A 23,481-nucleotide genomic window follows, 5' to 3' on the forward strand; every position below is an offset into this window, starting at 1 on the left:
TCAGAAAAACTTCGAGGCTTCGTCTGGTTTTGTTTCCCTGCGCACAGATGAAAATAAAACGAGTGAATACAATTTGATATAAAAAACCTAAAGGTCAGAGTATCGGTGGAGTGAGTCTCTTACCTCCGGTCTAACTCGGGCCCAGTTGTGTGGTTTTTGTGAGCGTCAGCGGTGTAACGGCTCGTCTGGATGTGGGTGCGAGCCTCTGACTGTAGCCTCTCCCCTTCTGATGTCACTAAACTCTCCTCCAATGGGGCCCCTTCATTGTAGAAGAGCAGGCTGCGGGAGCGGACTGTAACACAAACACACAGCAGTTTATTTTTTCATGTAGTTTGGCCTGAAGTAACTTAATTCTGTATAATTTGGTAGAAATTGTTTCTGTTTTAAATGATTGCAAATCAATGTCTTTGGGAATTGGACTATAGGTCAGAAAAATTATCACAAACTATTTTACCAAAGCCCTCCCTTTTACAAATAATCCCCGCTGTCCTTACTCTGGACATCACAAACTGTGCACTAGGACGGTATGAAATGAAAATGCTTCTTGACCCACCCTGACTAGTGGTGTAGAGGTCCGCTGACGGAAGAGGGGGAGATTGAGAGGAGTGAGAGGAAGAGGAGGAGGTGTGACTGAGGAAGGAGAGGGGGGAGAGACAAGGGGAGAAGGAGCCCAACACCAGGACGAAACACACGGCCACCATCTGCACAAAAAGAAGAAGACACACTTAATAAAGCTGTTCATATTCTACAGGTGTTTGCACATCAGCTATGAACATGGTGAAAAAAAACTTAAAAGTTAATTTTTTTAAATAATAATGAAGAGCTGGAGCCAGATGTTTTTCTGTCCCTATTTGAAAAGACATTAGTCACACGAGACTTGAATTGTGGTGGCTCTGCCCTCTGCAGGAGAACTGAACAGAGGGGAAAGTCTGATTCTGGGACTTCCATTAGTGTTTCCAGACAAACTATTATCCATTTGACATTCATGTTAAGAAATTGAACAGAAAACCATTTACGAAAATTACATTAAGGCGTAGTGTTCTCTCTTGTCAGTAACGTTTATGGGTAGAAAAACCAACAGAATGTACATAATAACAATTCAATATATAGTATTTTGTGTGTATGTGTGTGTAGAGAGCTTAACAACAACACAAGTATTTTACCATGAGGCATGTCCCTGTTTGAGTTGAGGCCATTTTAGAACGGGGAATGACTTTCCCTGAAATCAGTGACTGAAGCTTCTGGAGCTGCTGTAGGAGAGACCTGGGGAGAAGAAGACAAAGATTAAAGACAAATATTAGATCTCAAACTCTCTGCTCTTTTAATAAAGCTGGTTAATAATGTCTGTCATTCTGTGTTTGCATTGTTCTGCACTTCTCACGTCCGTAAGTACCGCCTTTAAATCTCAAATAACCCAATTATTAAGGAGCAGAAAGCAATTTAAGAAAAATCATTTTTAATGAGATTTGGATTAATGAAATATCACAGAATGTTTGGAAAAAAAGGAGGAAAACTGCACATCCAGAAGTTCCTGCTCCTCGATGAGAACTTTTTCTGAATGTTCTATTATTAATAAACGGCTTTTAAAAAACATGTGGTTTAAGGAGTGATTTAAAAGATGTCAGTGATCTTGCAAGCCTCAGAGTATGTGCACGGGTCAACTCTCCATCCACCACTAAGTACAGTAGACTCGGAACATGTAAAAGTGCTGGAAAACCTCAAGAAGAGAAACAGGCGATTTATTTCACCTGAACTCTACAATGTTCCACCAGAGATTTTCTCCACTTTAACGAGGTGATATACTGTGGTTTTTTTCAGTCGCTCAAGAGAGTAAAGAGTGTAGTAGAGCTGCTGGACGGAGTTTAAACACGACAATAAAGTGCTGTGGGATCTGGAGAGCAGGGTTCTGATGGTATGAGCTGTCAGGACACACTCTGACCACTGAGCGGAGACAGAGAACCAGTTTCTCCTGAACCCTCTGAGTCATGACAAGTTGGAACCAGACAGTAAAGTGGCCAATCACATATTCTGTGATCAAATTAAACAATGAGCGGAGCAGTGTCTGTCTCCACGCACACGCCTGTCCCGTGCACTGGCGTGTTTTGAGAGCTTCAATAAACTTAAACATGTCATGATACGAAGCAGAATCACTCACAGATGACTTTGATGTGAAACCACAGCAATTTACTGCCTCTTCTAAAAATACACAGGACTTCCAAAGGTCGTGGCGGTCGACCGGGCGAAGGGAAGTGTGTGTGCATTAAATCAACATGAAACAGACACTCTGAGGCAGATTCTTCTGGTTTTAGTGCACTTTCCCTTTGTTTCAAGTGTGGTGCTCAGCTAAACTGATCCAGAGCCAGTATCTGAAGTGGACTTGCAGACCTGACATTACTGCAAAGAATACTATTAATACTACTACAACTACTGCTTATTCTACTAGTACTTTTTACGACTAATTCAACTACAAGTACTCTTCAACTTCTCCTCCTCGTCTACTACTATTAAGACTTCTACTACTAATTCAAATAGTAAGACCTCTGTTAGATTATATTCTACTACGACTACTACTCTACTCCTTCTCCTACTACTACCACTACTAGTACGACCACTACTACTCTGTTTGAGGGTCTCTTCAACCTGTGAGATGAAAGAATACAAGTAAAGCTGAAACTGAGCTCTTTTAAAATGCAAATCTAAATGCAGCGTGTAATTTGAGTTAAGACTATTCTTGTACGCCTAATAAACCGGCAGCACGAACCCAGTTGCATGAATCAGACGTGCAGTGCAGAACAAAATGACCACTAATAACTGCATCTGGGCCATTTTTAGGAACCAGGGCTTTAAATTTAGTTCAGTCATTTCAGACGTTTTCTCCTCAGACCCACACACAATGTGGACTTTAATGTGCGAGACGGCGTGCTGTGTGCTGACTCATGTTTCCCACCTTGTGCCAACTCATTGTTCCTCTGTGTGGTGGTTTAACATTCGTGTGTGTGTGTGTGTGTGTGTGTGTGTGTGTGTGTGTGTGTGGTGGGCAGGGAGGGGGTTGCTTACCATGAGGAAAGCTACAGTTAACTGGCAGCTTTAATGACAGACTGACGCTGCTACAGTCTTTGCCCCCCCCCAACCCAAAACCATGGATACCATCCCGCCCCACCCACCCACCCACTCCAGGCTGGTTTCATATTGTTATAATAACAGAGGAAACCAGTGGAGCTGGGGTAGCTTTACTCATGGAGCAGATACATTTCTGTTTAGACACATTCTGTTATATATACAGAGTATAAACGCTAGTATGTATAATCTACAGTAGGCTGCAGCTCAGTTATATTTTAGAAGACAGATTAAAGGCAGAACAAGGGCCAGTTTCTTCTGCCTCTGCTTCAGTGTGTTCAGAGACACAACAACGCTAATGTCAACCTGAGTGTGTGTGTGTGTCTCACCTGTTGGCAGTCTCCAGGTTTTCTACTTTTCTCCACAGGTCGCCGTTTTCTGACGTGTAGCTATCCACCCTGACACACACACACACACACACACACAGAGAGAGGCAAAGATTTCCGTCAACATCTTGATTCTGATATCCGGATCACAGATGTTATCACACGACCACATTGAGTCCAAATGTCTCATTTCACGCCAAAGAGGTATAAACACAAATTCTGTTTTTAGACACGATAGAGGCATGGCTCGATGAAGAGGTCCAGACTGAAGTAACTCAACAACTATAACAAAAACCATCAATTCTATTGATGATCCTTATATTTCCTGTAGCAGTGGCACCAGGTCCAGTACTTTACTTTATGTACTTTGAAACCAATGAGAGGCGTAATGTTTTTCGTGCGAGTGTGTTCCATTCCTTCACCTCAATCATTTTAGGACGTAGCCGAGTTAAGGACATATTAAAAACCACCGGGAATCAAGTTTTCCAGGTATTTTAGAAGATTTAAAGCATTTTAAAGTTCCTCGGGTGAATAAAGAAATCTGTTAACATCAATGAACTGATTTTGATATTTTGAAAAAAAGGAAGAGATGAGATTCTCTGCTTAGAGCTTTCCGCCTCAGTCTGTCATCTCTGCTAATCCCACTGATCTCAATTATCAATTCAACACCTCGCTAATCTCTTGCTCTCTTTCTAATCCTCCTGATCTCCTCTTTGGGTTTGTTTGCGGCTCATTCACACACATTCTTTCCCCGCGAGTCGTCATGCTGTTTTCTCTACGAAGGGTCATCTGGTAATTCTGTCCTCATGTCGAGAAAAGAAAGAAAACATCAACACAAAGAGGAGGATTTCTTCCTTTCCCATCCTCTTATCTCTCAGGTCTCTTGATTCAGTTAAATGATGAGGACATATCTTTCTTTTAACTCTGAAGGGATTACGAGGACATTTTGTTACCACCTGCAGGAGCCTCTCTGGGTACGTAACGTATCGAATGACCGCACCTATTGACTTTGTTTAATGAAAGCAACATAAATACAGGCTCACATTTTCATCTCTCTTTCTCTCCCCCTGCCAGAGAGGGTTTGAATCTGACCCATGTGTTCAGCAGGTTATTGGAGTCGTGCCACAGCAGGGAATAACAAAAAGGAAAAGAAAGGGAATGATGAGGAAAAGAGTTTCTGTTCACTTTTGATGGTCTTTAATGAATCACAAGACGAAGAGACAAGACGAGTGATGAAATGTAATCTGAATGTATTCAGAATTTCTGGTTTCAGAAGTGCTCGTTGATATAACGCAGAATGTTACTTTAAAACCATATGAGGGGACTATAATGAGAAATAAACGATTGCAAGTTGCAAAATGACAAGCGAATACGAAGGTAAACCTGGAGGAGGAATGGAAAAACAAGAGTTAAGATTTTTTCCAAGCCTTACTTTTTCTCCAGACATTCCACATACTCTTTCTTCTTCCTCCGACTCTCCTGAGCTGAGATCTGGGAGGAAAAACAGACAAATATTAATATCTTTATTTTTTTAATGTAATTTACAGGAGCGTCAGTGAAAGCACAGCTCCAATATATCATCACAGTATTTCCGTTTAAAATCACAATTTGATCCATGTCTCAGCTTTTTGACGTCAGAGTAACGCCACCTCTTCCATCCGACTGGTTTTTGGTCAATCAGAAGTTCAGTAAATCTCAGAGGATTTACCTTATTTTTAATCTTCCGTCTGACTCTCTTCAGTGCCTTCTCTTCACCCTTGGTGAGGGGGAGTTTGTTGGGTACTGGGTAACCCTCAGCCACCAGGGTCCTCTTCTCTTCTTCTGTCAGCATGAGGGGTCCTGAGCCCTGCAGCTTCTGCACAACACAACAAAAACGTCATCAATATATATTCAGTAACAATAATTCTTCTTTAAGTGATATAAATATTGAAATATTAGGTTACCATGACCTTTAACCTTGACCTTTGACCACCAAATTCAGTTTGTTTGACCAATTGAACATTTGCTTGGATGCATCTAAACCACATCAATGTTATTTTCTTTTTTTGCTGACATTGAACATTTGGTCCCGAGGAACAATATTGTTGCTTTAGCACAAATGTGATAAATTTGTCTTGGGAGGAAAAAAGAGGCTGAATCTGATTATTCAGATTTTGCTGGATTGACCACATCTGTCAACAAGTGAAATTCAACCTCAAGATTTTAGCTGGTTTACACATCAAAACAAATTACTATCAAGTACACTGAAGTCAAAGAGTAAATTCAGTCCCTACAGGCTAATTCTCTACATTCACAGTAGGACACAATGTGTATATGTTCCAAAAAGTCTGGATACAAAATCTACACAAATATATCAACTTGCTGAGGGGCTTAAACACCCAATAATAACTTTCATATAGCCCTTAAGTGACTTCTTACGCTCTTCTACTCACATGTGGTGCAGTGAGGAGAGGTGAGGAGGAGATGGCTGAGGAGGAGGAGGAGGAGGAGGATGAAGAGGCGCGACCTCCTTGCCTCTGCTGTGGTTGAGGGGAAGACGGTGGCAGAGGGAGGAGCGGGGAGGACGGAGGGAGGGAGCCGTCGCTGTCGCCGTGGTTACTGCTGGGAGGGGTGGGCGGGAGCTGGAGAGCATCGTCTACAGTCAGGGAGAGACTTGAATGAGCGCTCATACTTTGAACTGAGGATGTTGTCAGCGGATGTGTGGGAACTGAGACACTTTACTCTGAATTATTTTAGGAGGGAACGGTTGTTAAAGGGTTCATCATGTCTACTTGAAAAGATTGGACAAAAGTGATGTGGATTGGGTGCATTCTTGTCACTATTTGAAATGTGCATGTGTCTGTGCTGCATGTACCGCTGGGCAGACTGAGACACTGTCCGGCCTCTCTGGGTTCATCTTTTATAGCCACTGGCTTCATGTCATCTTGACTGCGCTCCTGCAAACACAACACACACACAAGAACGCACAGTGAAGCCGGTGAACTCCGCCATCGTCAACATGCAGTGCTTCATCGCTGTGGCGTGGATTTACTCACCGTGTGTTTCCAGGCTGACCCTCGGTGCGGGGGTGCGGGGCTTAATATGAGAGGTGGGCCTTCCAGAGGCGGAGGTTCTAATCTTTGACCCACATCAGGTTCCTCCTGTTTCACCAAGATGGCGGAGAGGTCCTGACTGAAGCTCCATTCAAACTCTAAGGGAAAGACAGAACATCAAACCATCAATGTACATTTATATACACATGTACTAAATGTATTAAAGTTTGGCCAAAGTTCTCGGTCGTAAAACACTGGAATAATATTAAGTCCTCTGCCACAAAGGCCGTGAAACTTTCTAATGCTTTCTTGCTCTTGGAGCTCTATATGTAAAAACTGATTTTAAACTGAAAAACACATTTTGACTGTAACACTCAAGTACTAATTTCCACCCAGAAAGCTCAGTGTTTTTTTCAAAAAACAGAATGAAGTTTCGTTATTTGCAGCAACTTCAGTAAACAACTGCATTTCTCTTGGGGAGGCTTCGCTGTAGGTCGCCCGATGGGAAGTAGCAGGGAGCTTATAAATCACACTTTCAAAGGAGCTTCCCCAAATCATTTGAGCACTTCCTGACAAGGCTGGTTATTACAGACTGCTGGACGACGTCGCTCTGGCAACTGCGGTGCATAATTTGTCTCCAGCGAGTGTGCAACTACCCTGAAATAAAAAGATGGGCTGACCCAGCAACTCGTCTCGAGGATCCTTCCTGAGAGAAGTAACCCATCGCAGCCTTTAAACAATGTAGAAAATATGCATAATTGAGCCACTCTGCAATAAGGGCAGGGCACCATTTCAAGGAGGTTTACCAAAACACAGCGAGGAAATGTTTCTAGAAGCATCACACGGTTTAGTCTCCTGTGACCTGGAGAAAGTATTTTTAGGGAGCCAAGTGCAGGGCTGCAGAAAAGCTGGTTACTCCTGGTTCATGTCCCAGTGGGCAGGATGAAGAGGAGGCTCCAGTCCAGCCTGCAGCTCCTGAAATTAACTCTGTTGTGGAGCATCATCACAATTCTTCAGCAAATACACATGGGTTTGGGCAGAAAACTAAAACTGGAAAAAAAGTCAATTATAAAGGAACTTTGATGATTGAAATCCAGTGATTCCCACACATAGGAGTAACTCACTACCATGTAAAAAACAATTATTATACTCAGATCAGTGATTAAGGGGGAATTTAAACTACAGATGGCGTCCTCGGCACAACTTAATTTCTGGATAGTAGGAGGATGTAGAGAAGTGTCAACCATCTTTATATGCATAACATCAAAGTCTGCACCCCCTCTGCACCCAGGTCAAAAAAATGATATATATAATTGGCTCAAACAAACAACATGGTGGTATTTAAGAGCTTATATTATATATAGACTTGAGTTTCCTTTTCCAAAACCTCCTCCAGTGGGTTGAGGGCAGTCTTGACTCCTACAGTTTGGTAACCCATGGGAAAACCACCACAGGACTCAACCAGGAGCCTCTAGTATCGCAGGAAATGACCTCGCTCCCGCATGAGGTTCCTGGAGGAAGAGAGGGTCAAGTCTCCCCCCAAGGACGCCTCACAAAATAGGTTTACCGAGATAGCTGGATAAGTGCGCCGAGGAAAACCGAACAGCTGTTTTTCTGTTCACGCTCCAGATTTGGTTGCTTCCAGATTTTACTCGGCACACTGTCCAGCTATTTTAATTCCTCTTTGAGAGACGGAATCCAGATGCAGCAACCCTCAGCATTATATAATCCAACGTTAACCAACTAGGTGGCCGTTTCTCTCACAGCTCAAATCTGATCTTTCTGCCAGGTTTCTCATTAGGTGGGTTTAAAGGACAATTTTACACAAAAATAAGCAATTTTACTACTACTGAGCCTGGTATACATCCATAATGATGTCATGGTGATATCATGGTCTAATCTGAAAAATAACATTTTGGCAAACGTTAGCTCCAGAGCTTTACCTATACTGCAGTTGTATCTAAATCTTTACAGTCCCCTCATTTATCATAGGAATTGAAATACAGAGTAGAATTTACGTATTTGGATCAAAATGACTTCCTGCTCATTTGCACTGTGCTCGTCTGCACAGCGTGATGGAGTTTATAAGGATCTCCCCACCAGTGGGCCTGTTAAGTATGTATGCTTTCAATTAAAGCCCTTTGAAAAGGTGAACTGATTTGGCATCGTTCCAATGGACCCTCATTAGGAAGGAGTCCAACTAACATCAGAGTCAAATAACGTATCTCTGCTACAGTCTTTATGTGAGGGTTGAATTTGAAGTTTCAGTCTAAAGTGAAACGTCATAACTTTTTTAGAAGTGAAATCGCCACTAAAACAAACTGCAAGTTGAAAAGGAGGCGTGTGTGGTTAATAATCGAGTCAGCATTTTGGAATTTAACATGAACACCAGGATGTTTGTCACAACACACACACACACACACCAAATAGGCTCCTGTGGTGTATAGAAAGAGAGCAGTAGCAGTTTAGAGAGACAGGGGCTTCTGTGTGTGTGTGAACATGATTTTAATCACCTCCTGGTTTCCTAGCAACATTCTGCTGGTAAAATGCCCTGAACTTTACAAGCTGTGTGTGTGTGTGTGTGTGTGTGTGTGTGTGTGTGTGTGTGTGTGTGTGTGTGTGTGTGTGTGTGTGTGTGTAGAGGATGGAGGTGTGTGCCCGTCACAGAGCTGGTATATCGTCCTGTTATCGTATCCGTCTGCACAGCATAGATCTGCACGGAGAGAATCAGTCCGAAAAACAAATCTTTCTTTCTTTCTTGTCAAACATGGAGCCAACATTTGCACTGTAATTAATATCAGACAAAAAACGCTCGTCAGAAAAACTGGCAGACTACAAGAGGTCTCAAGCTGGACTGATTTATTGGTATCATCCGTATTGATTCCACATTTTTCGTTTATTCAATGTGCACCAACAGGAACTTGTAGCGTTTTAAAAGGGGTCAGTAACCTTCAACGGCGATTTGTGCATTGAGCCTATTGGACAAACATTTTCACAGTGGACATGTTGGCACGTCACAGCAGTAAGTTCACTGGAGCCGTTGATGACATTAAGAACAACTGCGATTCCTTTCTCCATTTCCACCTCGCTGAGCTTGCTGTGCACGGTGACTCACCCTCCAACTTGCTGGGACACTCTGCTTTCGTGCAGCAGTGATATGTCAAAACGTCTGCCATGAAAAAGCTCTGTCAAGACATGTAGGGAAATCGACTTTGCAAAGTGATGTTTGCTCCAGAGGAAAAGGTCAAAGGTTCACATTCATATTTATACTGTGTGTTTCAGCTCTGGTTCTTTACTGACTCACAGACTGAAGCTTTTCATCAGTAACAGGAACAGTAGATTCAAAGAGGTTTGTCAAAAAACACCTGAATTTGTTTTTTACCCCTTTGTAACTAAGACCCCCCCCCGAAGTCTCTCTTAATGAGCCGGGCCCTGCTGCTTCCCTGAGCCTTGTTAAACTTCCTTCCTTCTTTAAGCCAGCACTTGATTGGAAGCTTTCTGCAACTACTTCTTTAATGAATACCAGAAGCTGTTAGCTGTTAGCCGATGCATAGATCCATCCTGTGCATCCCAGTTATTCTCTGCATTTGTTAAGAGGCTTGCATGAGTATTTATTTTGTCTTTTGCCCTTTTTTCTTCACATTTCAAGGTAAAAAATATAAATAAATTACTAAGAGGTGGAGTCAGGGACAAAAAATGAGATGCTCATCATATGGACTGTACAGCTGACAGAAGGCTTTTTACTTCGCTTTGCATGTTGGCTTCATTAACGCGTAATTGACAACAGGATATTCCTCACATAACTGCACCTAACATCTGCAAGTGAATAAGAAAAAGTCAAAACCTCACACACATTTCCTGCTACAATTATTTTATATTGTAGGTGCAAAAATGTAGCTATGCAAGGAATTATTGTGAATTAAAAATCCATTTATACAACATGAATAGAGATAATGGTAAGAGGATGATGGTTCCAACGTGATCCAAATAATCATCATTTCAGAGGACATTTTTGAATAATGAAAGGTAATTTGCAGTAAGTGAAGGGATGCAGTCAAGACCCTGATCCTTTCATTTGCAGGATCCTCTTGGGATGCTGCATCAACAGAAAATAAAATTAAAAGCAAAAGCCTGTGTGTGTGTAAAATGTTGTAAAAGAATCGTCTCAGAGGAGCGAGCCGAGGGGAGGTGGTGACTTTGTTTGATCTCAGTGGGACGGCAGCAGTATTAAAACTTAAGACTGAGCAGCTCCACAGGAGCTGCAGTAAAACAAACAGCTTCTCTTTCACTGATTGAGAACAAGTTCGCCGACAGCGAGAGGCGAAGAGCGAAAAAGAAAGTTACAACTTGCTGAATAATATGTGAATGTGTGTGAGTGGCCTACATGTTTAAAATGCCTCTGGATGAAATTCCACATGAAGAGAATGAATTGGCTTGTTATGCTGTTTGACGATTGGAAGTGATGATGATTAAAACATGGGGTGAGACATCGTGAGTGACAGCTGAGACCGACTCAGCCGCAGCTCCATTCCCGGTAATCGGCGAAAGACGGCAGCATCGTCCATCTTTATAAACAGTCCATGGTCTATACAGTGTTATCTATCAACATTAAGAATAACCTCACTTCTATCATTATTGTTGTTGTTTTCATTGAGTTGTGTATTGTGTCGTTCACTGGACCACGTTCATGTGGTCCAAAAAATAAGAAAAACATCCCAAGAGGTAGAATGTACATACTATTCTTGATCCATCAAGATGCGCAGTGTTTTTGTGGTGTTTATGTCTCTGTGTATTACTGATTGCCGTGCTGAGATTGTGATACCCAATGTAAATTTGACACTGATTTCTGAACTACTGTGCCTACCCTCTTAATAAAAATATTAAAAAAAAATTAAAAAAAAGAATAACCTCACTATATTTCATTTTCTTTTAGGTATTTGATGGCTTTGCACAACAGTACATTACCAACTGAGTCCTGCATGGTAGTATTCCTGCTAGTTTTTGGGTATCATGAGTTAATAATGAAATATAATTGGGAATTGTGCTGCAGAGCTGCAAAACAAACACACAGGATGTTCATGTTGAGCTTAATGTAAAAATAATCAATGATCAATATGTAAAATCAATTTAACCTGGGATCAGTATGAGATCTGAACATCCACTTTCCTTATCAAGATACTTTCTAATTCTACTGCACATTCCTTCATTCAGAGCAGACTGAGTTTCTGAAAGGTCAAAAACCTCTAACATCTGCAGTTACTGCTACTCCCCTCATTGGGTTCTCACTGCATGCTGGGACGTTCTGCAAGAAGACAGAGTGTAGCATGCATGAGGATCTGTGTGAGCTTTGGAGATTAGAATTGAATACCGGCAAAAGACACCAGCATTTATGTGCGAATCCTGCCAGGACCTACTGCTTTCTGTGACTGGATCAACTTCTCAGCAGCAGCAGCCTCATTCAAAATACTTTAGATGCCAAAATGGCAGCGAACAATCCAGCTGTGGCACAAAAATGTTTTTTCAACTATATGAGAAAAGAAAATCTGGAAATCAAAACTATGCAGCGAGCAATTTGACATGCAGTCAGATCAGGCCATCCGCAAAACACAGTGCAGCACAGCGTTTACCAGGTGGAGCTTCAAGTGCAGAAGATCGCCCTGAAGTCATAAGTGAACGCTGCTCTAGCCACAAAAACGACACAGAAAAATGTTAATCCTTCAGTCAGCACGCAGAGATTATCAGTGGCTCCCACACAAAGACGATCAAACAGTTCTTCACGGTTTCTTTTGGAGTTTTTTCACCTCAATATGACTTGAAATCCAAATAAGTTAAATTTATGATCAATTATCAGTTCTGTTTAAAATCTGTGGAAATTAAGTGCAAGGGGCATATATTATTATTATTAATAATAATAATAATAATAATAGAGAATACTGCTCCATTTGTGCAGCTTATGTATATTAAAATAAAAGATGGAAAACTGGTGGAAAAAACAAGCGACAAAAGTTTATGCCCCGACTTTGTGGAGCAGACGCAGGTTGTGAAATGAATTTGGGAAAAAGTTCAATATCAAATAGGCTGGGAAGGATTCAAGTACAGATGATATGCTTTTCTGTGCGTTTATGCGTGTGAGTACAGACGTCTTTCTACTGATGTGAGGACAGATTGTGGTTTAGAATAAGATCTAGGTCACGTTAGGCATTTAATTATGAAGGGATGACTTATGTGTGTCCTAGGCCCGATTACATGAAGACAAATGTGTTTATGTCTGTGTATGTCTTCCATATGTGAGTTCACAATAACAATCACACAACGACACATGGAAACAAGAAAGTTAAAGAAAGGGTCTCTCAATCAAAACAATAACTAAAATACCTATTTGATAAGGTCGTGAAGCAGCGTGGGATCATGGGAGTTGTCCTCACCGCCATAACTAAAATCTAACTGACGCAACTCGGGCACTAATCATATTCAGGGGAGAGGTGATGTATTTAAGTTTTATTCACGATACGCAGCAAACGGATAATCGTGAATAAGGAGTGACCAATACAAACAGTGGAAGTTAAAATTACAGACGACTGAATAACTGGCAGCAGTGGGTTTTTCCTCTTGGTTTGAACATTGTTAGAAACATTCTAGATCATGTAAATTCATAAAAGTCAACAAATATTTCACACAGGTCTAGTAGTTTTTAGACATTTTGTCACATTGTACATATTGAAATAGCCTGAAAGCAGTGGAACAGGAATTTCATTCTCTCCTAAGGCGACAGCGACACTCTTTTTGCTCCATGTGCTGATCTGGCAATGCAATTAATCTGAAATTCATTCCATTAAAGTGGATTTAATTAAATTAATTGAATTAAAAAGGAGACAGTGAAGGGGTAAAGAGAGAAAACAGGGGAGGCTGATACAGACCGGGAGAGAGAGTGAGAGAGATAACCTGACAGAGAGAGAAAGAGAAAAGGAGAGAGAGAGAGAGAGAGAGAGAGAGAGAGAGAGAGAGAGAGAGAGAGAGAGAGAGAGAGAGAGAGAGTTTCCTCTGGCTTCGGCTAAAGCTGCAGACTCAAAACCATATGCTTGTCATAGCTTTGTGTGAGTCTCTGCGTGTGTGTGTGTGGTGTGTGCGTGTGTGTTAGGTGGGCAGGGCTTAGCTGGAGGAAAACTGCTCAGACTGGGATCATGCTGTGAGCAGCAGGATCTCCGGGACAAATGGAGAAAAGACATGCATGCATGCATGCAGACAGACAGACGGACAGAGAGACAGGTAGAGACAGAGGAAGACAGTGGGGGATAATGGGGAAGATGAGTCACTGAGAAGGAGAGAGGCTTAAAGACGAGGCAGCCGGGTTTGAAACAGTCTTTTTATATTGCACTGCTCCTGCAGGCACGAGCATATCATAGACAACAGATTGAGCCAATCATAACACATTTTATATGACAGACAGTGGATTCAGCCAATCAGAGACAGGGTTTGAACAGAAAACCAGATAACCAGGTGACAGCCGGCATGGCAAAGAACCAGACTGATGATCTGCAGCAGTTCTGATTGGCTGTGGATTTTCCCATGAAGCAAAAACTAGGAAGAAAACCTGAAAATATCAAGTGACCTACCAGACTCTTGGTCCATTTTGATTGACAGGGCTGGGCTCTGGGGGGCGGAGTCTTCACTCAAGGAGTAGCTGTGCTCCGCTTGAATATCTGTTGCAATCAAAAGCATTTTTAAAAAAATGGAATATAAACGATATTCACCTACAAGTCAAAATTATAAGGACAACAAAGACTTAAAGATATGAAGGAAGAGGAGTGTTCAAGTGTCAAATTCAAGAAGTAAAGGACAAAGTGGTCTCAGACTTTAGGTTACATTTTCACCTGTGTCTGTTTGTCGGCAGGATTTAGCAAAAACTACAAAACTGCACCAAACTTGTTGGAGGGATGGGACTTGGTAAGAAATTATTTAAAGTCAGTAGTTTAAGCTCTTTATAGACATATTTAATTTTCAAACTAAAAGTATATGAATCAACATCCAGCACATTGTAGCCTGAATGCACAGCTTGGTGCCCCCTTCCACAGATGCAGCACCTGCTTGGCGAGCAATGAAAGTGCAGTGGGTTTCCTGCTGGGTAACCGGCAGGAGTTTTGGAAGTCAGAAACTCGAAATTTGAATCTCTGGGAAAAGGCCAAGACCGTTTTCAGTGATTTCAGTGGTTGTGGTGTCAAGATTCTAGAATCCAACCATATAATAACACAGGGGTCTTTTGGCTGAGGAGTGGAGCAAATGACTGCTGGAGGTTATTCAAGGTCATCTACATGAGTCGGAGGAGAAGAAAAATCTGAGAGTACCTCAGAACTGAAATAATTTCAAAGTAAACAACTCCAAGACAATGGTTGGGCATCGTAAAAATTTCCACCAACCAACGTCTTCTACCTACTGTGATTTGGTTTCATTGGAAATAAGTAGCAACTCCGAAGTAAAGTTATAGGAAGAAACAACAACTGTGATCGTCATATTCATTTTGTACAATTCTAGTACAGCGTAATGATAACGCTTTATAATTAAAGAAGGAGCTGACCTGGGCTGCTGTCGATGTCCATGTGTAAAGGTGAGGGTCTGTCTGCCAGCAGGGGTCGCTCTAATATATGGTCTTCGAAGAAACTGTTGAATAATTCGCTGCTGAAGTCGTCCATTTGGTCACCTGAGAAAGGCTGGAACACAGGAAAAGATCAAAAACAGTTAGTTTATGCAGGGTAATAAAGGTTTTCAATGGGAAATGATTGTCTTTAGTTGGTTAACACACAAAATAAATACATATTCCATCATAATTCAAACATGGCCTCTGCAAGCTTTTCATATATAGTAAAAGATGAAAGAAAACTCCTATATCGCTCAAACTTAAAACACATCTGAAAAAATGTACTCTCATAAATCAGTTTTTCTTTTATTGGACATTTGTGATCATCACGGTACGCCAAGAAGAAGAGAGGAAAAATTATTTCAGACTTTGTGGAGCAACGTGTTCGATCAAATAGCTTTGTTGCTTCTTGCTGTTATTTAGCTTTGAGTGTTGTCTGAACTATAAAATCAATGGCTGCAACTAATAATTACTTTTATTTCTGATTATTAATCGATTTGTTTTTTCCATCTATTCATTAATTTCTCCAGAACCTGAGGTGACCTGTGATATGAAACAAGGAAAAGACTCAAGCTGCTATCAAATAACGCAGATCAATTTCTGTTGACAATCGAATAACGGTTTGATCTTGAAGTACAGACGGAGATTTCTCTTCGAGTCCGAAACCAGACAGACACATTAGACTGTGTCGATGGAGCGGAGAGACTCCCTGATAGATTCATTTTCAGTCTGGATGAATGAGTCACTGAGCTGAGAGATGTTGCTCTGTAAGCCTGGGACAGCACGGTGCTATGCTTCCACTGATTTACACACAAACACACACACACAATATGAGTCACCGTGATCAAATGTGCACAAAGCAATACACGCACACGCACAAGCACACACACAGGGATTGGATTGTGTGATGCCACCTCAGAAAGACACAGTAACAGAAATAACCTGATTGGATTAACAACAAATATAAAAAAAACAGATTTTATTTGCATGTCTTCCTGGAAATTAGCTTTAGCTCCGTCACAGCGGATTAAAACCAGTTTCCACTCGCACCAATGAAGACCCAGCTGGGATAACAACACAGAAATGCAGAACCAACTTCAATATTTTCTCTGCTGTCATAAAAATGGATCACATGTGTGGTGTGAGCCGGGGCCACTTCTGGTGAACCGACAAAGAACTCGTCCAGCCCCGAGTTCCCCCCTCGGCCCTGTGAAGCATTTGAGCCTCTTCTGGCTCCATTGTTTTGGCTTTCCATCCCACATACTCCACTGTCATCAAGCAGCAGGCGGCTGGGATGAATCCATAGCATGTTAATACATCGCTTACATAAAACACTAAATCATTTCCTATTAGTCTCAGTTTATATTTAAGAGTGCAAATGGTAAACCTCTTGTATATATCCTTATTCTGATCAGATATCTGTAAACGATTTTATTTCTCATTGGATTTCTTGGCTGGATCAGCACTACATCCCCAAATGTCACTAACGGACCGAGTGAGTGATCGGGTTGGATCTGCTGCACCATAGGTCGGTCGGCCAAGTTTCGGGAGTTTCCACATTGGCTGTCGTTCTTTTACACAGGAATTGGTGCAAGAAGTTTCTTTTACCTCATTAGGGGGACATTTAACTTTATAACGCACTTAACTTCATGCAATAGTGAAGGTGTGTCTTTGGGAAATGTTAACGTTCCTTGCAACCAAATAATCACATTCTAGACGTGTTTGCAGTTTAGAGCGTAATCAGGCATGAGAGTTAGACTACTTGATTATAGGCAAAACTTATGTTTCTGGTGTTGACACAATTAACCACACACATTATCTCAGTGTGTGTCTGTGGGACGCCCGCAGCTGTTTCACGAAACCGTGCAATGTGAGCACAAACACACACACAAGGTCAGCATACACATGGTGGGCAAAATAACAGAAGTACATGACACGCGGAGAAGTGCTGATGTTTTGAAAACTTGAACTGTTGAGCTTTTTGCAGGAAAGGTGCATATTTAGGTAATTTATTCTGAAAGAAATGCCAATTTAACACAAGCAAAAGCCATTGAGCAAAGAAACTTGGTGATTTAACATCTGCAATAAGAATAACAAAAGAATCCAGGACAAACAAAGGATCAACGGGGATATAATGATCCATGCTCAAAAAGCTGTGTGCACACACATCCTGCAGCCACTTGCTCCTTCATACATAAATGCAGACTCATTCATTCATAAAAAGGAACACACAGCAACAGTAATACTGACAGAGCCGCCTTGTCCTCCCGCTGCACAGCAACGTTACAACAATATCCCTTCAAATAACAACGACACAGCCCCTTTAACTCCATCGGGGGGAATATAGGTCACATTTAAACCGGGCTACTCGAAAGACAAACAGTGACAAGTTGCCTCAATGGAGAGATGTGGGTGGAATTGCTGTAATGATGCAGGGAGCGAGAAGCGCTGATGAATCATCTCAAATGAGCTCCAGTGGCTGCATTAGTCCAACAGCATTAGTGTTCATGTTGCTCTCCACCAGCTATACTGACATTTTACTTAATACACTTTAACTTGAGCACAGGCAGCAGTGGAATCTTTAATTAAGTTTCATCTGCAGCACTGGGCCACACATCTGATTTTTGCTCCAGTCTCTGCAGCACAGTAGTGACCCTGTTTTGCAATGTTCCGCTGGCATAGGTTTGCCATGCGCTCACACCTGGGGCTTGTGATACAGCTCTCACCTGCAGCTTGCACAGCCCAGACATGTGTATCATCCTCTCTGGACTGAATGCGTAATTGCCGCCCCCCCCCACACACACACTCTCCTGGTTAAGGAAGTGGAAACTCAACATCCAACTTTATTTCCAACTTCATAACATAACATAAATAACCTGTGCCCTGATAAATCCTCATATTAATTGCGTGCAGATAATGTATTGTTTGTCTGACCTATGGAAAGGTCAGATAAAAGGTTACTGACAACTGACATTCACCAATTCATTTTTTGTATGTTTTGGTAATTGTGGAATAATTTGAACGGTAGAGATAACACGAGAGATGTAGATACGGAAGAAGCTGCTGCTAGGACAGAAAAGCTTAATGAGCCCAGAGTGTTTTAGATGTTCGATACCGGGACAGCTGCAGCCAAGAGGTCTGGACCTTTCATTACCTGAAACACTGCTGGGAAAAAGAATCACATTAGGGAGTGTTAAAAAGCTGTTGACAGTTTTTATAGCTCATTTTGGTGCTTGTGTGTCATTAGGGGGGGATGGGTGCAGCGGTGTGAACCACACAGGGAAAAGAGCCTGAGAAGACAGACACAAGGAGTAATTATAAATGCAGAGACAGACTCTGTGATGCCTGTAATTAACGGTGGCAGCATCTCAACACATCTCTCTCGTCGCCTCTCATTTGCCTCACTGGTTCAGGTGAAACGGAGAGAGAAAGACGCCACTTGATTCGCTGCTCGCGGACTTGAGAGGGACGTTTCCTCTCCTTCTCTGCAAAACAGTGATGAAGGGAAGCCCAGCCGGAGCCAGAGGAAGCCAGGCCAAAAAGTTTATGTCATTATGGCACGACTATAGCAGTGGAAACCATCGTAAACTCTTCAGAACATCATGTAAACGCCAAAGGAAAATACACTGAAAAGAAAACTGTTCTTCGTCTTAAATTTAGCCTTGAATGACCATAATTTGGATTTAATCAATTTGTCAATTCTGATTCTGCTTATTCTGGTGCTAGTTTTATATTTCACAGAGGACAAATAAACTTCAAATGAAAGCAAAACCTTGACCTGTGCTGTCAAAAACATAATGGTTAGATTATTATTTAGTGATTTAAAGTAAAGTGCCCTGACGTTAGCCAATCGTGACGCATTATTCATAATATAACAAGAGCCAAAAGACACCACGCTGCAGGAAATGTAGAGCCCGACTAATACTGGATATTTGAGACTAATATCAATTCAAATATTAGGGAATAACATTTGAATTGTTATTATTTAGATCTACAGTACTGTGATGAACTGTGATAGTACAGTAGTGGAAACACTAAACGTGCGACCTGTAGACCTGAACATATTCATTTTTATCGATATTAAATATAAAAAGTAATCCAACGTATTGTGGGTATCTTTTGATGAAGCTGCAAAAACACGTTGATATATTGGTCACTCCACTGACTGACCTTATAACTGGTTTTGTATGTGACAATAAAAGTCAGTCACATATCACGAGCTGCAAACATCGTGTCATTATGTTCGAACGCTGCCTGCCACAGATAAGAAAATGGCAATGTTCTCCACTCTGTTTGGCTTCATGTGGAGATGTGTGGCTGCAGCGGGTTGGCTTCACTTAAACTGCTTCTGAGAGGCAGATAGGACTGTGTGTATGTGTGTGTGTGTGTGTGTGTGTGTGTGTGTGTGTGTGTGTTTGTGTGTGTGTGTGTGTGTGTGTGTGTGTGTGTGTGTGTAGAGACAGAAGTAAACTGGGCTTTAGTTCTCAGTAAAACAGCAGAAGAGTATTTTTCCTTCTCTCTCACACACACATACACACACAAACACACAGACACACACTGCTGCATGCCTGCTCACATTCCTTCTGAATGCTTCGTAGCCAATCCGCAACAAGCATGCAAATGAAATGGGCGTGTCTTTTAAAGCTGGAGTCCAGGGTCTGAACGGAGAGTAGAATAGAATAGAATCATCTCTGGTTTCAGCTTCTTAAATGTGATGAGTTCCTCTTTTGCTTTCACGTGTATGACAGTAATTAGAATATCTGTGGATTTGTGGTGGTTGAACAGAAAAAAAACTAGGGTTTTTTTTAAGACGCCACCTCGGACTCTATAAAACTGCTCCGGAATCTAGAAAATAAACATAACTTTTATGTGCAAACAGTGTAAAACTGAACAGACAGTCGTGCTTCGGGCTTTTCTGATAATTCCAGAAGTTTTACAGCCGATGAGCTCAAAAACTGGTCCTCAGGTGCGTTTTTACAATCAGCATCTCTGGCAGACGGTTAATAAAATGTTGAAAGGGTGCACAGCGGTTGCCATGGTTACAATAGCTTGTGGACCTGCATGAATTAATAGTGCAAACATGATAGAAAATAAAGCAGTCCTTACAGGTCACCGAGTCTCAGGGTAACACACATGTATTTACTTCTTTTGGACTTTTAAAACTTTAAAATGGGGAATTTGTCTTGAGAGAAAAATAACAAATCGTAATGATTTATTAATAATTGATTACTTCTTTAAATAATTTCTAGTGTGAGGAAGGAGAGCTACATATGCAGAGCTGTTCTGACCCGATGATGATAAATGATGTTATCTGTGATTCATGCTTTACGCTGTGGTCAAAAGGTCAAGTGCACATGACGCACAAATGCAGCTGGATCATAAACAGACCAGAAGCAGTCAATCGTCGCTGATCGGCTTTGAAGCATCTGCTCGGCTGAAAGTGCAGCCAAAGCATGTTCACGTTTAAGAGAATTTTAACTTAAACTTAAAACTGTTCTGTGATTTCCTGCTTTGAAAAAAACAGCACCTGATCCTTCTTGATCAGCTATTCTCAGTCAATCTAGTGGCTATATTATCTGCTTATGAGGGTTTGAGGGGTGAAGACTTTATCCTTGTAGTTATCAACAGGACACAAACTGACCTGAGATAAATAACAGGCAGGGCAGAAAGTGTCTGTTTCCCTGTGTCGGCAATATATCAACAATATATCAATCTTCGGAACAGAGACGTGATGACGGACAGTGGAAACAGCCATCAATCACATCACGTCTGCCCTTGCACTGCTTGAATGTGCAACACCGTGCTCTCCACTCATCCTTGGACGTACCAGCATTTTCTCTATTTTCAATCAATATTTTTTTATATTAACACTGGATGGGCTGGCATGTAATGTGACAGATGCTGTTCATGGGGACCAGGTGGGGTGACTCACAACAACTGGGCGCTACCAGTGCAGAACCAGAGCAGCTTTGCATTAAGCAGCTGTTGAGGTGAGCCGCTTGAGCTAAAAATGAGAAGGAATATTAGGTTTACAACAATGAGATGGCCAGACATGACTCCAGATGAAAGCCGATGTGTAAATTTGGAAGCTGTTTGCAGATAAGTTCAACTTATCCACGTTTGTAAGGCGATGCAATCAGTCAGTATTTGTGTTTGCAGCTTATCTTCGACACACAAATGGCCAGCAAAGAGTCAAGAATCCCCAAGAGTATCAATAAATACAGCAGCAGATTGTTGAGGCCGAGCCCCTGAGAGCCGCTCACATGGACACCCCATCCTTCTGCACACAACTGGAGACAGAAACAGAGGGATAACCAGATAACCTGTCTGTGATTTCCTCCCTGTCACATCTGATCCACGCAGCTGCAGATTACAGACTGAGGAGAGACTGGAGTATGTATAAGCGTTGGCTCATCAGCCGCCCTTTCCCATGTCCTCAGCGACACAGCCCAGCCCAGCGGCTTCACAGCGGAGTGGACGACTTTATTTAGAATGGAGACAGAGGGGTATAAACCACAAGCAGACTGCTCGGCTGACTCACCGGCTAAAATAAAGAGAAACTGTTTAAAAAGAGGACAGAGAGAATGACAGAGTGGGTGGAAAAGAAAGAGAGAGATGATAGAAGGAAAAGACACAGACGGTGATTCTTTGATATTTATCATCAAGCAGTGCAACAGGCTGTCACTGCTGTTTCCTTGAATTAGAAGAAAAGCTTGGTCGAGCAGAGAGTAGATTTGGTATTAACACACCCACAGATCTCTGGTCATTCATTGTGAATCTCTTGTGAGTAAGATTCCTCCGTGATATTAATGGAGACGTTTGTGTTTTTCATATTTACTTATGTCCCTAATGCAGCACGTGAGCTTCTTCAAACCAACACGCTGATGAATGTGTTGATTAAAAAACATGATAACCGCTGGACCACATCCTGTTGTTCATCGCGGCCGCCGCTCGTCCGCCACTGAATATAAGATGCAGCGTCTCAGGTGCTGGGGGAGGCGGGGCCTGCAGCTGTTGCCCCTGGTAACCTGTTGTTTTTGGATGATACGGAGACGAGGGAGGTGGGAACAGGAGTTTTTTTTTAAAGAAGGGGAAGGATTTAATTGTCGTCTAATTTTTCACAGTCTGGACTCTGAGTGTGTTTGTGTGTGTGTGTGTGTGTGTGTGTGTCTGTGTGTCTGGAGTGGAGCAAGATTCAATAAGTTAACAACACAATTAACTTTTCAATGACTCCACTAAACATTTTAAGTTAATTAGTTATAAAATACACATTCAATACGGCCCTATGTGATTTTTGCTTAAAAAACTGCTTTAAATCATTATTTGTCATCATCTCTTACTCTATTAATAAGGTATTACTTAGGCTCTATTATTATTACGGACTTGAGTTGATGCGATTAAGATGTGTAGAGGTTGATTAACACAACTTGCCTTGGTTCTATTTAAAGTTTGATTTAGTTTAGCACTTAGTTGGAAAGTATTGAACAATGTATTTACACACAGTCTCCTGTAGCTATCCTAATAAGGACTTACTATTGACTTCCATTGATCGTGCAAAGCCTGACCAACCTTCACCTATCCACAATTAATATCTTAACCTTAACTTAACCACAACTGACATCTTAACCGTAACCATAGGCCTCAGAAATGTCGTGGGAACCAGGCTTTGGCTTTCCCACACACACACACACACACGCACACACGCACGCACGCACGCACACACACACATTCACACACACACACACACACACACACACACACACACACACACACACACACACACACACACACACACACACACACACACACACACACACAAACACACACACACACACACACACATTCACACACACACACACACACACACACACACACAAACACACACACACACACACACACACACACACACACACACACACACACACACACACACACACAAATAATCAGGTGTGCTATTGACTGCAACACCTGCCAGCTGCACACACGCACGCACACACGCACAGAAAACACACTTATGCACAATCCCCGGATGTCAGTCAGGATCTAATAACTATCACCGCCCTCCTGAGGTCCGGCTCCGGGCGGAACACACAGCAGGGGTCTGTTTGATTTTCAGACTTTCTCCCAGGTGACAGTTTGTTTCATTCTGCAGCAGTGACACACCGAGGGGCGGATGGGGGTTCGGCGGGATGAGGACTCACCACATTAGTGAGGAAGTCTCCGTCGCTCAGCTCCTCCAGGTCCAACAGGTTGGCTCCCCCGGGGGGGTAGAGCCTCTCTGCGGCCAGGCTGTCCAGGATAGACTCCATCATGGTTCCGTGTGTGTGAGGAGGACCGGTCAGATTCAGCTCATGGAAACCAACCGGCTTCTTCT

General features: G+C 42.0%; 1 protein-coding gene across 1 annotated transcript; it reads right to left on the reverse strand.

The window, feature by feature from the left end:
• creb3l1 (cAMP responsive element binding protein 3-like 1) lies at nt 1–23,419 on the reverse strand. The gene is made up of 13 exons (XM_061067299.1): nt 23,309–23,419; nt 15,048–15,180; nt 14,089–14,175; nt 6,479–6,633; nt 6,298–6,379; nt 5,876–6,078; nt 5,152–5,298; nt 4,876–4,934; nt 3,447–3,515; nt 1,164–1,263; nt 554–701; nt 124–292; nt 1–37 (listed from the first exon to the last, which is right to left on the reverse strand). The coding sequence occupies exons 1-13, from the start codon at nt 23,417–23,419 to the stop codon at nt 1–3; spliced, it is 1,500 nt and encodes a 499-aa protein (XP_060923282.1).
• Nucleotides 23,420–23,481: the final 62 nt, after the last annotated feature.

The sequence above is a fragment of the Limanda limanda genome, chromosome 23 (genome assembly GCF_963576545.1).
Source record: "Limanda limanda chromosome 23, fLimLim1.1, whole genome shotgun sequence".
Taxonomy (NCBI): domain Eukaryota; kingdom Metazoa; phylum Chordata; class Actinopteri; order Pleuronectiformes; family Pleuronectidae; genus Limanda; species Limanda limanda.

Excerpts from the sequence above, each read along its gene's own strand:
- creb3l1 (XM_061067299.1), bottom strand. The coding sequence starts at position 23,419 with ATGATGGAGTCTATCCTGGACAGCCTGGCCGCAGAGAGGCTCTACCCC. Across the intron at positions 1,264-3,446 it reads AACCTGGAGACTGCCAACAG|GTCTCTCCTACAGCAGCTCC; the intron begins GTGAGACACACA and ends TCTTCTCCCCAG. Across the intron at positions 702-1,163 it reads AAACAGGGACATGCCTCATG|ATGGTGGCCGTGTGTTTCGT; the intron begins GTAAAATACTTG and ends CTTTTTGTGCAG.